Source organism: Amblyomma mixtum, chromosome 10, assembly GCF_055824585.1.
Source record: "Amblyomma mixtum isolate Tamu chromosome 10, ASM5582458v1, whole genome shotgun sequence".
Classification (NCBI taxonomy): domain Eukaryota; kingdom Metazoa; phylum Arthropoda; class Arachnida; order Ixodida; family Ixodidae; genus Amblyomma; species Amblyomma mixtum.
In genome coordinates, this window is record NC_143021.1 from 49,178,875 (window position 1) to 49,196,132 (window position 17,258).

Sequence of the window (17,258 nt, forward strand, 5' to 3'; positions counted from 1 at the left end):
CCTGTCCTTCCTTCTCTGTCCTTGTTCCTCATCGCAGCGCTGGTGAAGGTGTGCCAACTAGCTCAAGCCACAATTTTGTGGCCACTGTCAGTCGGGGGGTACCTCCATACCAGGTGGTCGACGTCGAAAAACAGGCAGTGAAGTGATAAAGTGATAATTAGTTCACTTGTGTTGCGTAACCAATACTGTGCCAGGTTTTGAGCCGTCACGTAGCTCCCAGCGGTGGCAGACAGATGGAGCGCCGTTGCCGTAGCAACCGTTTCAGCCGCGTTCCACCAGGCGGCAGGACCGTCGCTGCACCTAGTCTCGAAGCATGTGTCGGAATGGAGAGAGGAAGCGGGAGGGAAACGGGGAATAAATGCGGGCGTTTGCCTCGGGCAAAACAGTTTTATTTATTTATTTATTCAATAAACCCCTAAAGGCCCTCAATCGAGGGTATTACATAGGGGGCAGCGTTGACACACAAGAACGCAAAAAATGAGCAAGCGCCAAGGTGCAGTACATAAATACAGAAAGCATAAGTAGAAAATAAAACAAAAGAAACAAACTAAGACCTGTAATATACATTGTAATTCACACGAAAAAAGAACAGATAGTGCTTTAGAGGCATAACATAACTGCAGGAACGAAAAAAAAAAACAGCTGAATGCAGCATGTGGTACAATCAATTAGTAAAGCTAAACAGACATTTGGGTTATTAGGTCCTGAAACTCGTCAAGGTTCCTTTCTGAAACGATGTGTGAGGGTAGATTATTCCAGTCGACTGTAGTACGAGGTATGAAAGAGTTCACAAAAGAAGTGTGGCTGCTGCTTGCTTACGGAACTTGCCCGGTTTAGCCAGAGCTAAACCTCAGCTAATTTTTCTTTCTTTTTAACTAACTTATCAAGGCACCTGACTGCAATTGGAGATTTGTTTCTTTAGAATTGCCGTCGCTACTGAGCTGCTGAAAGCCCATCAAAATGGTCGTAAGGTGAGCGATGCTCTCAGGGGACGGACCGGCTTGACGCTACTGGTATTGTAGCGGGCACAGGGGGGCAGAAGCCAGCGTGTGTTTGTGGCGAACCCAAGGGATTCATATCTGCTGGATCATGACAGGCTTGTACTGAAGCACATAGCCAGTGATGGAGTCCATTGATCCATTCAAGGTGGTTATCTCCAAAAATCTGAGACGCGCACTGTTGTGATTCTCTCATGACGAACCACTGGCCAGTCATCTGAGTGGCTCCAAAGTTATTGGGAAACTGAGTCAGTCGGTGACGTGGCCCAGCATGAAGTGCAACATTTTCCGCTATTGCCATTCCTGCCATGTCTGTCAAGCGGTGAAGTCGCGGGGAGCCAGGCCGCCCGGAATGATGAAACCGATTGGCAGCGTGCGTCTTTGGCAGATGGCCACCTGCGATTTGATGGGGCCTTTCCTCAGGAGCAAGCAGGGGTTCGTTTACCTGACTGTAATTGCTGACCGTTTTTCCAAATGGGTTGAGTTGTATCCGCTTCGGAAAGTGTCAATATGAGCGGTCCTGGAAGCGGAAGTGTTCTGTCGGTTTGGCTTTCTGGAAAGACTGATCACGGACAGTGCATCCTGTTTCACTGCTCGGGTGTTTGGTAACACGTGCCGTTCCCTCGGAATCGAGCACTACACCACTTCACGCTACCATCCCCAGTCCAGCCTGACTGAGTGAATCGACCCAATGCCAATGCTGGCCCAAGCCAATGCTGGCGGCCTTTGCCAAGTGTCGGAAGGATTGGGCAGAGCATTTGAATGAGTTTGCGCTTGCCAATCGAAAGGCTGAGAATTGCTCAACTGGTTACTGTCCCACCTTCCCTAAACTTCGGGAGGGAGCTGGCGAATCCAATGTCAAACGCCGTGCAGAGCCAGCTCAGGAATGAGCAGATGTGGGCAGTCTGCTCTGCTTATGCGTCGACGCTTCGGGACCAGCCTGCTCTCAACGGAGCAAGGCAGAGTTTGGCGGCAGCCCATAAGAAGGCTCAGTATGACCGCTAGCACCGCAGCCTGACTTTTCAGGTGGGTGACTTTGTCCTGAAGAGCAACCACGTTCTTAGCGATGTGAGCAAGGGGTTCTGAGCCTCGCTTGCTCCTAAGGGGCTTGGTCTGTACTGAGTGCCCAGAGCCTGGTCGCCATTTGCGTACCTGCTGGAGGATCCCCTCACGAGGAAAACCAGCCATGCCCACATTGCAGACCTGAAGGCGTCACGGTCTGACGAGCTTGCGCCGGTACCTGTTGGTATCAGGCGAATGCAAAGCTGGTGCTGCAGAACGCAAGTGTACCGTGCACTGGTACAGCCTGAGGTCACCGGTGTGATGAGGCCGGATGGCGGACTCTTCCTCAACCGAAGGCACGACGCAGCCTCAGCTGGCTGGCGAGCTTTCTCGTTGGGCCCTACCCAGGTGAAGCACGGTGTGTTCCTTTATTTTTATTTTTTTGGTGCGTGCTCAGTTGAAGCCTTGTGTGTTTATTTATTTGTTTGTGTTGGACAGTAGCTAGCCTCTCGTTTCCTGTTTGTTCGTTCTGTTTTTGTTCTAACGTTCCGGGATGTACACCGGTAATATGCGTTTGTGTTGGCTTTCAGTTTTTTTTACCAGACTTGTACATATGTAAACTTCAAACCGCTCGCGCTTGCTTGTATCTTCTGGAAGCAGCAGATTGGGTTTCGTTTCTACAGGGCGTTTTTTCTCACTTCCGTTCTGTCTGTGGGTGGCTTGCTCGTTAAGGAGCTGTGTCTTGCGGCGCGGATTTTGTGCGGCCTGTGTAGAGGGGAGCTGGGGTGGTGTGGAGCTTGAAAAGTGCGTCTGTTGACCCTTCCGCGGTGCCTCGGGAAGCTTCTGATGAGCGGGTCGTTGTCGCTGATGGACGTCCGCTTCTGTGCTGGTTGGTGTCTGTGGTGAGGTGGGCGTGCCCAAGGTGAAAGGCAGTGCCGATTGGGGAAAAGGAGGACAGCCCCCCTTTCCCATTGGGGCTCCGGCTGAAGGTGCCCACATATTGTGCTGCTTTGCCGAGAAAGCTAGTGCCAGTCGTCTTGACGAGTCCACCATGGCACCGACGCAGGAGGTCCACGGGGGGCTGAGCGGCGGGGCGAGGCGTCACAGGCGAAGCTGAGGTGACCAAATATCCGGGGACGTCAACAGGGGTGTCCGGTAACACTGGTTACCAGAGTGGCATCGCCGTCCCAGACCAGGCTGGCCCCCCCAAAAAACGCAGTGTAGCCGTATGGACGTGCCAGGAAGGCCGGGAGCCGCCGCTGACCTTTTTCCACGACGCCCCTTGGAAGGGCCAGCGCCGCGTGAAGACCGAGACACTGCTGGACTGCGTGCCATGGCCGTTCCACGGCCACACCGTGGGTAACCTCGACCACGCATCGGCAGGAGCACGGCTACCAGTGCCTGACGGCATGGGCTATTGCACCATGTGCCAGTTAGCCGTGTGTTTCCAGGTGCACTTCACAGGGTGGGTGCACACGTGGGAATTGGAGCAGAGAGCGAAGGACATACAGGCGAGGCGACAGGTTGGGAAGAGGGCTGCCGCTGGAAGCCGGAGCCTGGCGGAGCTGCCGGCAGAGGGCAGTCTCAGACCTGGAGCTTGCGGCACTTTGCCGCCGTCGTGCAGAGGCCAACCCAGCATTCACTGCACTGTTAACTGCCGGGTTGCTGGCGCCCAGTGGCAGCCAGTCAAGCATGTCGCCAGGATCTACAACTCCCGGTGAGGAGGCATTGGGCGGCAGGTCCTCTTCGGGGCCGTTGGGCGGCATCGACATACTGATGCTCGATTTCGATGACCTCGTGGAGGACTTGGGACTGCCTTCATTGACTGCAACTCCACCGGGTCGCCCCAAAGGCAGCAAGCAGTGAGTGACCGAAAGGCTTGGGCGGCCACGTCAGACGACCATCCTAGCGGAGCCCCAGAGAGATCCCTCTGAGACAGCGTAAGGTGCGTACGCTACTGTTTGTCCGTGCCGGCCTTTGCCGTTCAGACCAGTGCATACTTGAGCTCGCAAGCACGGGTCCTCTGATCTGCAGCGGCTTGAGCCTGTCCAGTGGGGTCCAGCAACCTCCGACAGGCTTACCTTTTGTTGATTGCCTAATCTCTTTCGCAAATGGCTCAACGGTCGACACGAGAGAGAGATCACAGCACTGCCGCGGGGACATTCTCCTGCAGCGGCGTGCTAGCGGCGCGCATTGATCTAGTCTCTTTGTGCATGCAGTGAAGCCTTGCTCCTTGCGCGCCCCCGGGACGGGGTGACTGTTCAGCGTGTGTGTGGTGCAGGCAAGGGGCTTATTATTCATACTTTCAACTGCGCAAAAAAACACGGACACAAGGTGGAAGGCACGACACGAGCGCAGGCTTATTATTTTTATTTCCTTTTCGGTCGCCCCAACCTATTCTTTGTTGAGTGTGTGTATACCTGCTGGAGGACGACGTCAGTAAATGTATCCTTTGTGAACTTGGAGGCCTATTTCTTTGTGGCGAATCGCTCTCCTCCCTGCGGAAGTTGAATGCGCCGCATCGGTGCCCCTGGGTGCGTGTGGTGATGGCTGATCGAGGCCCTTGGCTCGCGGGAAGCCCAAACCCACGATGGTTGGTGGTGGCCTGTGCCCACTGAGAAACCCACAGAAGGGAGGAGAGACAAAGAATAGGTTGGGGCTACCGAAAAGGAAATAAAAATAATATGCCCCTGCCAGCACAGGAGGGCGTCGGCTTGCAATCATGTAAATACAGTATTGATCACAGTGTGTCACGATATTGAGGGCTGCTTGATGTTTGGTTGGCGTCATTCGTCATTCCTCTGTTAACATGCCGGTATTCTTCGCTGAAGTTAGTCAGCAGTATTTCAGCTTGTCCTTTGCGAAAATGTGCGATGCCTTTGGCGATGCCTTTGGCGATGCCTTTGGCGATGCCGATTCCTCGGTCGAGAAGCTACTGCATGTTCCCCTCGAGAATGGCCGCTGTGTTATTTGCTTCCATGGGGTGGGACACTCACTTGTTCCTCCAGGACACTAAGTGCAACGTGATGTTCAGGAGTTCTCATCGACGGGATGGCCTCGTCCATGGAAAGTGTGATCAGCTTGGATCGCAGGTCGATGATTGCCTGAAACTCATTAAGGAAATCTATGCTCAAGTCACTTCGCGGGAACAATGGCGTAGCACTACGAAGGTCGCGGGATAGGTATGTCCCTTGAGAGTCACTCGCGCTGTGCATCGTCCTGATGGCGTAATGAGGTGGCCCCCTGTGGTGTGAATTCGTGGGCCGTCCCAAGTGGTCGTTACTTTTCTCAGGTGCGCAGTGAATGGTCTGCTCATCACCGAATAATCGGCCCCTGTGTCGACTAGAGCGGTGACTTTCCGGCCGTCGATAACGACTTCGAAGTCGGATGTCCTGGCTCTGGAGTTGCACGTCGGGCCACGGCTTCGTCGGGTATGTGAATCATGGGTGGGGCGTTTGGTTGAAGCTTTTCTTGATGGCGGCATCGTGGTCGAGGCTGTCTTCATACGGCGTGGTCGCTGGAGGATCTTAGTTTCTTCAGCAAGCAACCCGACCTCCACAAGTTGCTTTGTTTAGTTTCCCTACGGGGTCTAGGGGACCTTCCTCGGACAGCCATGGCATAGGTGTGGCTCGGTGATGCAAATCGTGCGGTGGACGGCGACGGGGAGTGGGAAAGGCGGTTTGACGACGCGTACTCCCCTCTGCTCAGGTAGTCGTCGATTTCCCATGGTCGCTCGCCAGGGAGCGGTCGTGGGGCATCGAGGCTGACGCGTCTGTACGGACAGTGGCGAAGTATGTGCCCGGCATGGCCACAATGGAAACATAGTGGGCAGCTGTCGGGAGTCCTCCACTGGTCGCATTTCTTAGTTCCATTGCTTTGCTCGTAAGTTGGGAGGTCGGGAGCTAGGGGTCGTCATTCTTGTAGAGCTGGTGCCCTTCGAATAGGGTTTGGGGGGTCTCGTCCGGGCGGAGGACTGCGTAGTGCTGTGGCGTAGGGCATGGCTGTAGCTTCCGTTGGTGTCGTTGGTGACGGGGAGCCAAGTGCATGATGTACTTTTTCACGGATAATGTCCGTGAGCGATGCCACCTGAGTCTCCTGCGTCGGCTGTGTTAGGGATGGCAGCAGTCAGCGGAGTTCTTCGCAAACAATTTCGCATATTAGAACTCGAAGGTTATACTCGCTTGCAGGGGTATCTTCTGGGGGGCTTGTCGACAGCACTTCGTGGTGGGTTGTAGTGCCGGGTCCGGGCGTCCAGGGTCTTATCAATGGTTGATTCTTGGAAAAAACAGCGCTAAACGAAAGGACAACGAAAAAGAGTACAACAGGACCGGCGCTGACTATCAACTGAAGGCTTTATTAGGAACAACTCGCAATATATACTCCAATGACAACCAAGAACGCATGGCAACACCGAAAGCTACAATGATACATCAATCACCTGGATCAAGATATGCTTCAGTTCACAGTCATGAACTGTTACAGAGGGGATGCTCACGCACGAGTCACTGTTTTTTTGAATATGAAAGGCTTCACTGATTTCCCGTGTTAGTTTATCTTTGTGTTTGTACAGAATCTTAGTTTCGTTAAAAATGGGGGTACATGATTTTTCAGAAGAATCAGGTTGGTTATTCTGGGAACAGTTCCTGTAATGCAAGGCCAAGTTTGACGACGGAGCCCCCCTTAATGAAGTGTTGTGGTCTCTTAAGCGGGTGTTCAAGCACCTTCCTGTTTGACTTATATACCGTATTTACCCAATTCCAACGCGCCCCCGATTCCAACGCGCACCCAATTTACGGCACCAAAAAAAAAAAAAAAATTCAAGCCCCGATTCTAACGCGCGCCCGATATTGGTAATGGAAAAAAAAAAAAAAAACTACAAGCCCCGCTTCTAACGTGCATGTGGCTTCCACGAATGAAAATAATTTGCAACCGTTTTATATTTTAAGAAGAGATGCGGGTGAAAAAACCGCGATTTTTTTTCGATAAAGTCGATTTTGTATTTGCTTACGTTTTGTATTCCCCCAAGCCTCTTCTTTTATGTATAAAAAAATCAAAGCCGATAACCAATGGGAAGTTAGTAAAAAATGCAATTAAAGCTCTCGCGAAAGTGCGAATTTGACCGAATTTCGGGAACGCGGCATTTCGCTCCACGGCGTCGCCCGCTCTTGAATTTTCGCAGGGAAGTAGGCCTAACCCTCTCCTACCAGAAGCCACTTCGGCAGCGGCGCATTCTTGATAAAAATACGAAAAAAAAAAACGATCGTTTCCCGCACGAGTCGAGCGTCGCGACTGGCCCTGAAAATCACGTGGTACGATCGGCAGCGGCGATGCACCATTTGGATCCTTCAAGCTTCTTGCGGAGCATCCACGACTTCGTCAGTGCATCTGAGCGAAAGATAAAGATGTTCGACGGCCAAAACAAACGTAAAAATGGGCGCGGAAGCGCTCTTATCTGTTAGATCGGCATGATGCACGACCTCGTCAGCGGCGCGGCGTGCGCCGCCTGCGGACGATGTAATCTCTGTCAGAGAATCGGCCGCAAAACAGAAAGGACTCTCATCGTTTTTGGAACTTTACCGCCGAAATGACGCGTTTCCGACAACCGTTGTTTCATCAACATATTCTTCGAGCCGCGTATCTCGATCGTGCAAAGGCAGTGATGAGGCGTCCGCCCGCGGCAGTGCACGGGATACCGTAGCCGTGAACGTGGTCCGTGGTCGCTGGGCACGCGACCAATGACAAGCGCCACCGATTGAAAACGGCTCCTGCGACGCAGAAAACGACGAGCTAACGTGCTCCCATGTTTGCCGGCAGTTAGTGAGCTCCCACATCGTATAATGGCGATGACGATGGGCAGCTATGGGGCAGTTTCGGTTTGCACTCGAATCCAACGCGCATGCGATTTTGAGACGTATTTTCCCCGAAAAAAGGTGCGCGTTGGAATTGGGTAAATACGGTAGGTCTTCCCGCACGTGAACGGCACTTGATACACAACCCCTTCAGCACAAGGGACAAACCTCCGGTCATGCTTAATCTGGCAACCTTTTTTTGTTTTTCTTCCTTTCTTTTCCTCTTCCCTGGCCTTTCTGTCTACAATGGCGCACAATTTGCCGAGCTTGTTTGGTGCAGAAAAAAGAACATCAATGCCATATCTGCTGCCTACTTGCTTCAAACGGTGTGACATTTGGTGGATGTACGGTATAACAACGAATTTCTCTTTTTTCCTTTTTTGAAGGTTCCTGTGGTTCATGCCTTTTGACCCTTTTAATTATCTTACTGCAAGCAAGTAATAAAACATCATCTGGAAAGCCCGCACTTCTTAGCCTCTGAACCTGTTGATTAAAACTTGTACTGATGGCATGCACGCATGACTTGGTTATGGCAGCACCTAAGCAAGAAACTGCTATGCCACATTTAACAACCTTGGAATGCGCTGAACGAAAACTGAGCAAAGGCTTCTCTGATCTCTGAAGGAAGGACCAGCACACGTGATCTTGCTTCGTTGTCAATCTTATATCTAAAAACTGCAGCTCGTTGTTGTGAGGTTTTTCAAAGGTGAAAGTTAGTCCGTGCCCGCTTGCGTCGAAAATCTTTAACACCTCATCGGCCTGCCTATTGAAGTTATGATGTTCAACAAAAACAAGATACAGTAAAACCCCGTTAATACGTAGTTGGCGGGAACGCGGGAATAGTACGCACTATCCGGTAGTACACCTTAACCAACTAATAAAAATTTGCCATTATTCACGCCCCAAAAGAGAAGAAATTCAGGCACAGTAAATATCCAACAAATACGCGTACGTACGTGCACTTTATTCTTGTGCCGCCGACCAGAAATCGGTCATCTTCAGTTGCCGCCGTGGCGGCTGTGCGGCGACAACAGCAGTCTCAAAATTGGAGAGACTGGGGGCAAGCTTTTCCATGAGGTCCCTCTTCTCGGCGAACGCCCTCATTACCGCCAATGCTTGCGAAGCTTCCGCTACAGTGGGGCTAAAATCTTCGGTTGGCAATTCGTCGCCGCTGTCCTCATTCTCAGCGTCTTCCTCACCGCCTTGGGGTGGTGCAACTGCGGCGACAATCTCGCTGTCCGACCAGCCTGGAGTGGTTGCAACGTCGCTGTCGACCTCACAGAACATTTCGAAGTTCACAGCCTCCGCACCTCCGTTAGTAGGGTGTCGCAGTCATCGGCGGGATCGCAGACTTCGGAATCGCTTGCGCTTACTATGAATTTTGCGCGCGCGAAGCAGTTCTGTATTGTTACAGGATCAACCTGCTGCCACGAGAACGCTAGGAGGTGCACCGCACCTAGCAGATCAATTAAGTACGTCTTCCCGCTTTCCATCGCCAGGAGCATTCTGCGTAGTAGGTTCTTCCTGTAGTGGTGCTTGGCCAAACGAATGATGCCTTGGTCGAGAGGCTGCGCAAGTGCCGTGGTGTTGGGTGGCAAGAAGAGCTTGATTGCGCCCAAGTTTGTTAACTCCGAATGGCAGGACGCGTTGTCAAGCACGAGCAGGATTTTTCTTTTTTCTGCCATGAAACGCCGATCCAAAAGCCGAATGTACTCTTCAAAAAGCTTGGCAGTCATCCAGGCTTTCTGGTTGCTCCTGTAAATAACGCCCGAGGGCAATCGACCGCCTTTGAAGCACCTTGGATTGGCGTATCTTCCAATGACGAGGAGTGGCAGCTTCTGGCTCCCGGTCATGTTGACCGCAAAAGCAACTGATACTCTTTCTTTTGAAAGCTTGCCACCGGTGCAGTGTTCCCCCTTGAACGCCAGCGTCCTGTTGGGCAGAAGTCGGTAAAAAAGCGCCGACTCGTCCAAGTTGAAAACGTCTTCTGCGGCGTAGCTGGTCAGCTCTTGTTGAAGTAACCCATTCTGCCATTCTTCGGCACCCTCTTTGTCCGCGTGTGCTGCCTCTCCGCACACCACCCTCGAACTTATGCTGTAGCGTGCTTTAAAACGGGCCAACCAACCGTTACTGCACGAAAAGTCTTTGCAGTTGAGCTGGGCCGCAAACACTTCCGCTTTTTCGGCGAGGAGAGGTCCGGTGACAGGCAGGTTTTCTGACCTTGCTTTTTTCAACCACAGCACTAAAGCTTCTTCCACTTCCGGAAAAGCTGATCCCCTCAAGCGGCACCTCTTCATATTCAATAGGGCCCCGCTTTTCAACTTCTCCCGAGCATTCCAAATGCCGCAGACCGTTGTTAACGGCAAGTCCCACGCACGCGCTTGTGCACTTTTCGTAGTTCCATTTTCAATTGAACGAATAATGTCCAACTTCTCCTTAACTGTTAGCACGCGATACTTCGGTCGCGTAGGCTTCGGCATGGTGCCCACCGTTCGCGTGCACACGGAACAAAGACGCGCTTCGCCTAACTGCAACCCATCCACAACACGTCACGCGCGCAGCGAGGTTTCCTCGAGGTGTAGCGAGATCACATGACATGGGTAGAGTGGGTGGGTGACGGTGATGGTTACTGCGATAGGGCTGGCGACGATGCATTCGCGCGCAAGAACGCAGAAGCGGCCGACGCTTCTCGGGCTCCCCATTGACATGGACATCGCCGCGCTCGTCAGGACATGGCCGAAATGGCCGCAGTGTTGAATCGCCAGCGGTTTGCACGTTGACAATGCTCTTTGGAAAGGCGGAAAACGTTTTGCGTAATAGCATGGCGCCAGCCAAACCGCGACGGCAAGTACGCATTAAGCGGTAGGCAGTTCATGGGCTACTATGTTTTAAGCGGTCAGCCAATACATTGGTTTCAATGGTGGCTACGCCGGGGAATTCACACAACTACATTTTAACCGCAACTACTTGGTAAGCGGGTACGTATTAATGAGGTTTTACTTAATCATCCACATATCTAAAGATGCATTTTATACTGACGCCCAACTTACTTAAAACAAAAAAAGGTTGCCAGATTAAGCATAACCGGCGGTTTGTCCCTTGTGCTGAAGGGGTTGTGTATCAAGTGCCGTTCACGTGCGGGAAGACCTATATAGGTCAAACAGGAGGGTGCTTGAACACACGCTTAAGAGACCACAACACTTCATTAAGGGGGGCTCCGTCGTCAAACTTGGCCTTGCATTACAGGAACTGTTCCCAGAATAACCAACCTGATTCTTCTGAAAAATCATGTACCCCCATTTTTAACGAAACTAGGATTCTGTACAAACACAAAGATAAACTAACACGGGAAATCAGTGAAGCCTTTCATATTCAAAAAAACAGTGACTCGTGCGTGAGCATCCCCTCTGTAACAGTTCATGACTGTGAACTGAAGCATATCTTGATCCAGGTGATTGATGTATCATTGTAGCTTTCGGTGTTGCCATGCGTTCTTGGTTGTCATTGGAGTATATATTGCGAGTTGTTCCTAATAAAGCCTTCAGTTGATAGTCAGCGCCGGTCCTGTTGTACTCTTTTCGTTGTCCTTTCGTTTAGCGCTGTTTTTTCCAAGAAACATGTACCAACTAGCTCAACTCTCCGTTTCAATGGTTGAAGCTACAGCTTCAAACTCGGCGGCGGTTTTTGGAGGATCCCGGATCAGGCCGGCGAAAAGTTGCTTCTTCATGCCATGCATCAGGAAGGACAGCTCCTTTTCTTCGGTCATGTCGGGGTTGGTGCGCCTGAAAAGGCGTTTCATGTCTTCCACATACGCAGTCACGGTCTCGTTTGGGCGTTGAATTCTTGACTGCAGCAGGACCTCCGCTCTTTCCTTACGTACGACGCTGGTGAACGTACCCACTAGTTGCTTCTTGAAGGTCGCCCAGGTCGTGAGGGAAGATTCGTGGTTTTCAAACCACGTTCTCGCAGTACCATCCAATGCAAAATAAACATTTCGAAGCTTAGTGCTGTCGTCCCAGGTGTTCAGCGCTGCCACAGGGTCGTACAAGTCCAGCCAGTCTTCCACATCTTCGTGTGGTTCTCCACAAAGTCGATGGCTCCCGGGACTGGCGAAGCACGACGGGGGTTGGCTGTGCACCAGGTTCCATCGTGAGGGGCATATCAGGGTAGCAGGTCAGCACCTCCACCAGATGTCATGTTGTAGTGACGGCAGTCCAGCAGTCAGGAAGACAGCAACAAAGACTTGCAAACAAAGCTCTTTATTTCGGCTGATTTGCGCCCTCAAAGGAACTGAATCACTCGGCGGGGGCGTAAGCGACAAGCGTGCTCGGCGGTCGTCGAACAGAATGCCCACCGCTTTTGGCCGTGCTCTTTTTAAAGCTGATAGCGAACATTTGAGATAAAGGTTGTAAAGTTACTAGGGCACTCTATAACAACGTAGAGTCCTGGATGCGATCAATCGAGATAAATCGAGATAAATCTAGGCGCGTCTTGCATCACAAATAAAAGCGATAAAGCAGCGTACCGGCAGCTTTGAAGAATGAACAAACAAACACTACAAACATTTGCGGCATTACTCCCCTCTTGAAGAAGCATCGACGTGATGCTTTAGTACATAATGCGGCCACAAACGACTAAAATGGAATGCATAAAAAATAAACACCAAGGGTGTAGACACAACGTGCTTTAGCGCGCATAATAGGGCTTTAGGCGGACGACATGGACAACTTCTGGTCGTACGCGGCGTCGCTGGGATGCAGTCGTTTCGTCAGGGATGACTTCATAGTGCAGTTCACCTAGCCGACGAAGGACTTTGTACGGGCTGAAATAGCAGCGCAAAGGATTTTCACTCAATCCACGGCGGCGAATGGGCGTCCAAACCCAGACTGTGTCTCCTGACTTGTATTCCGCGTTACGTCCTCGTAGGTTGTAGCGTCTGGCGTCGGTCTGCTGCTGGTCTTTGATCCGTAATCTGGCAAGTCTTCGGGCTTCCGTGCGTTGAAGGTAGGCAGCGACGTCGATATTATCTTCCTTGGTAACGTTCAGCAGCATGGCGTCCAGCGTGGTCGTGGCCTCTCTGCCATGGACGAGCCTAAAAGGCGTCATCTGGGTGGTCTCCTGCACTGCGGTGTTGTATGCGAATACGATGTAAGGCAGGATAACGTCCCTGGTCTTGTGTTCGGCATTGACATACGTGGCGAGCGTATTGGCGACATACATGGCGAACATATTTGCGGTGTCTTCAGGATAGCATCGAGCGAGTTGAGTGTATTTGATTTCTGCGAACCGCAAACCGACGGAAGACGTTTGAATATTCGGTAATGTTCAAATATTCGCACGATCTTGATGTATTCTGTAATTTTGGAATACAGCAGAGTCCCGTTGATACGTTCCCGGTTCATACGATGAAAATCGCGTGCAGTAAAAAATGACCCATAGAGTTACATGTATTTGTTTCCCAGTTAATACGTTCCCGGATAACACGATTTCCCAGAACATACGTTCAGAATTTTGCAAAACTCTGATCGCATAATACGTTTCGCGGCGAAGAGAAGATTAATTAGCAAACTAGTAGGCTGAAAGCGGGTGCACGTGACATGAGGAGGGCGAGCATGGCACAAGTAGGCCGTCGCGGCGGCTTCTCTGCAGTGCTCCGCCTGGCGAGGTCGCATGGCAACGCCGCCGCTTCTCCCCCCTACCAATCCTGTCCGGCCCGCAACCGGTCCGACTGCTGACCTTCCAGATTCCTAGCTGAGTCAGTGCACTCACTCTACGCAGCGAAGACGAATCGCCCGCGATGGTGCTTGGTTTCCGCCATTCAAGCGAGCACCCACGCTGATTTGGTCTTTTAGGTAATAAAGAGTACATAAGCCATGGAGGTGCATTTGGGACACAAATATCCATCAAAATTTTGATCCAATCTCCTGCAGGGCTGAGGGTGCAGTTTTAAAAAAAACAAAGGCATGGATGACATGCAGCATCTTTGAGGTGTTCCTTAGATACCTTGACGGACGACTCGGAGGTAGAGGGCGGACTGGCTTGTTGTTTTTGGACAACTGCGCGGCTCACCCCAAGGACACGTCCTTCCTTCGTAACATCCGCGTCATTTTTCTCCCAAGCAATACAATGAGCCATCTCCAGCCCTTGGACGCCGGAATAATCAAGAACGTGAAACACCTGTATAGGAAGTGCGTTGTGCGGCGCTTCCTCGCTCGCATCTCCCGACAGCAGGACCCCGGGAAGCTATTGTTACTTGACGCGATGCACTACCTGCACAGTTCGTGGGAAAGTGAAACTGTGCGCAACTGTTTCCTCAAGTGTGGTTTCCGGTGCGTGCCAGAGGCCGAGGTTTCGGAGCCCAGCGTGCTCAGCGAAGATTGTGCAGAGGCAGAGGCTGACGAGGAATTTCAGTTGACCGGTGCTAATGGCACATTCGCACAATTTGTAGCCGTCGACGATAACATGCCGACCTGCGAGCCACAAAGCGTAGAAGTGCGGGGCGCCGAAGAGTCCAAGTCTGACGACGACGACGAAGAGGACATCCTAGCTACTTTCGTCCAAGCCGCCGCCGGACTAGATGCGCTGCGTAGTTTTTTTCGCACTAAAGAAAACGCAGCTGCAGACAACAGACTTAGAAAAGCAACTCTATCTGTCCAGTGGTCACATCCTTCATCAGCGAACGCTAGTTGACTACTTTGAGAAGTAACAATGCAAATAAATCTGTTTGCACAGCATTCTCGACTCAATCTTTCAAAAATCAAGGTGAGTTTGGATCATACATTTTCCCGGATATTACGTTTTTTTTTCGTGTTTAAAAGAAAACGTATCAACGAGGTTTTACTGTATTCGGAATATTCGGAAAACTCCTCATATTGATTTCTCGAATTTATATGAATCGAAGAATAAAAATATTCGATTCGTATTCGAAATTTCAAATATTCGAATATTCGCACACCCCTAATATTGTGTGTAGGTTGCAGAATTGCCAATTTTTTTTTTGATGACGTGAAATGCTTCAGTAATATGTTAAAAAAAAAATACTTTGGAAAACATTTTCGGCAGATAATAATGGTTTATTACTCATTCCTTGCTTCCTCATGCCATACCTGGGGCCTTTCCTGATTCCTGAAATAAATAGCTTCCCGAGACTCCAGAGAGTAAGGGTTGGCTTTGGAGCACAGAGTGCTGCCTTGAAACTAGGTGCCATCCGTTCAAAGCATGGCAGAGGGCCTTGTGGCGCCACCTGCACCAGATCCTCGTGAGTCTCATGGCAGGCTGTGTTCGTTGGAGGTGCAACGGAAATCGGCAAACTACTTCAGGGGACGTCCTGGCCACCCTTCTGCTACTATTTGAGTACTTGTTGCACTCTGGATGGGATGCTCTGCCTTCTCCTTTCTGATAGAGGAATTTTAGGCTGGCTCATCCAGTAATTGTTGGAATATCTTGTATGCTTTTGCTTCTGTAGCACTGGACAGCATCTAATCTGCCCTGCAAGCTCTCCCCTTCATTTGGGGGAGAGCTTGCTGTCGGTCCTGGAGAACCCTTGAATTCAAACCAGTATTGTTGCGGTCCATCCGACCCCGTTTGTGGGATCTGGCCATTGTGTCATCGCTTACTTATCTGGTGGAGACTGAGCTCCTGCACTGGTGATCCCACGTTTGTTGGGAAGCATGGGTTAAGTGTGCAAACTCTAGTTCAGTAAAAGTGCAGATGATGGTATCTATGTTTCAAAGAGAAAAACACCATTTGATGAGGAACACTCATGACAACCTCAGCTCGTCATAGGCAAAAAAATGGTGATTCCTTGTGACAAGCTGAGGTCACTGTACGCTCTTAAGGGGTTAACGTCCCGTTTGTCCTTGTGATTGGTCGAGAGGGTAGAAAAGTGGGTCTGCTGAAAAGAAAGGTGGTCGAGTGGAATTAGTGTTGCCAATTGTAACGAATGGCAACAAGTGTGCCAGCAGGGTACCCCCATCTTGGCACCCACTGTGTGTCTTCCAGCGGCCCAGCCCAGCCGTGGCTGCCACGGTCTGCCAGATGCTGCTCCTGGCTCCCCTGGACCTCCACCTGCTCCGGCCTGCTGCTGCAGAGGAGGACGCTCGGAGGGTCCTGCGCTGGCTCTGCAGCCTCATGGCCCAGTGCTGGCCCCACTGGGGGTCCCCCACCCAGCAGGGCCCCCAGTGGCCCGAGCTGGCACGCGTCCTGCTGTCCCGAGTGAGCCTGCCGCACGCCCTGGAGGCACTGCGCTACATCCGGGCACACAGTGCACTGTAGGCATAGGTCATGGTTTTACCATTAAACTGCCTCTTAGGGGCCCCTTTTCTCCACACTCTTGTTTGTCTCTCTGTTGATTGACTTGCTCACAGTACCCACATCATGGCCAGATGGCGTCACTATGGTAAAAAGTTCGCCATGAAAAAAACGACCATCTGTTAAAAACGACCAAATCGAAATTGCTGCAAAACTTGCAAAGAGTGCAATAGCAATGCAGAACAATAAAAAGGAAATACGAACAGTGCACAAGGTACTATAGGCTAAAAAATAATAAAAATGAAAACTCGATGAATAAGCCTTTCAACAGAATTTTAAATATCAGGCGCATCTATCACTTCGTTCGGCAACTGGTTCCAGTCATTAATCGCGTTGGGAAAAGAAATTAATATTTAAACACATTCATACAGAAGTGATCAGGTCTGATTTTGTGAGCATTATCTTTCCTAGAGGAGACTTAATGCGGCTCCTTTATGTACTGTCGTCAAGAAATGAAATGTACAACACACTTGAGCCACAGACAGCAATATACGGACCTATTAGCTAGGGGAAACTCGATACTAGTGGACGTTATTTTAGCTTCGTGGGCACGAGGACTCTTCAGAAGTGTTAATCAGCCTCACTTGTACTTGCTTTCCAGAAGATAATATATTGGTGTTTTTGTGTTGCCACCTCAGTTTTCCTGTTTGCACTCCTGTTTTGTGCCTCTATATATTGTGAAGGGATTGTAATCTTAGTACTTGTCTACATGACGAAGGTGTCTTTCAACCCATTTATTTGCATATTTCAGATCTAACTGTAAAATTACCTTTTCTAGTGCTGGTTGTTCTGGGCACGTTCTCTCTTAGCTGTGAGGCTTTTTTTTGTGAGAGATGCAACTCAAGCAAGCCCCTAGATAAGAAAATAAATACAATCAGAGCATGCAGACAGAATTCCAAAATTTTCTCAATGCATTAAATTTTTATAAGCTCAAAGTGAAGTGGAAGAATTTCAAAATAAAAAGTTAATAGCTAGTTGATTGATGTTGCCTCGGGGAGCTAGATTGAACCCACATTGGTGGGAAGATGAAGCACACTGTTGTTCTCTTTTTCTGGCTCTTTGTGCATACATCGGGTGCTTCATTATTTTTAAAAATCGG

General features: G+C 50.6%; 1 protein-coding gene across 2 annotated transcripts in view; it reads left to right on the plus strand.

Moving 5' to 3' along the window:
- Positions 1-16,176, plus strand: part of Pink1 (PTEN-induced putative kinase 1) — a 47,770-nt gene extending 31,594 nt beyond the window's left edge. The window contains exon 8 of one of the 2 annotated variants that reach the window (XM_089563912.1): positions 3,067-3,942. In XM_089563912.1, the coding sequence (XP_089420038.1) occupies positions 3,067-3,117 (51 nt within the window). In that variant the 3' untranslated portion in view covers positions 3,118-3,942. Of the gene's footprint in view, positions 1-3,066; positions 3,943-15,850 lie in introns of those variants that run through there. The other variant, XM_089563913.1, reaches the window with a different exon arrangement.
- Positions 16,177-17,258: the final 1,082 nt, after the last annotated feature.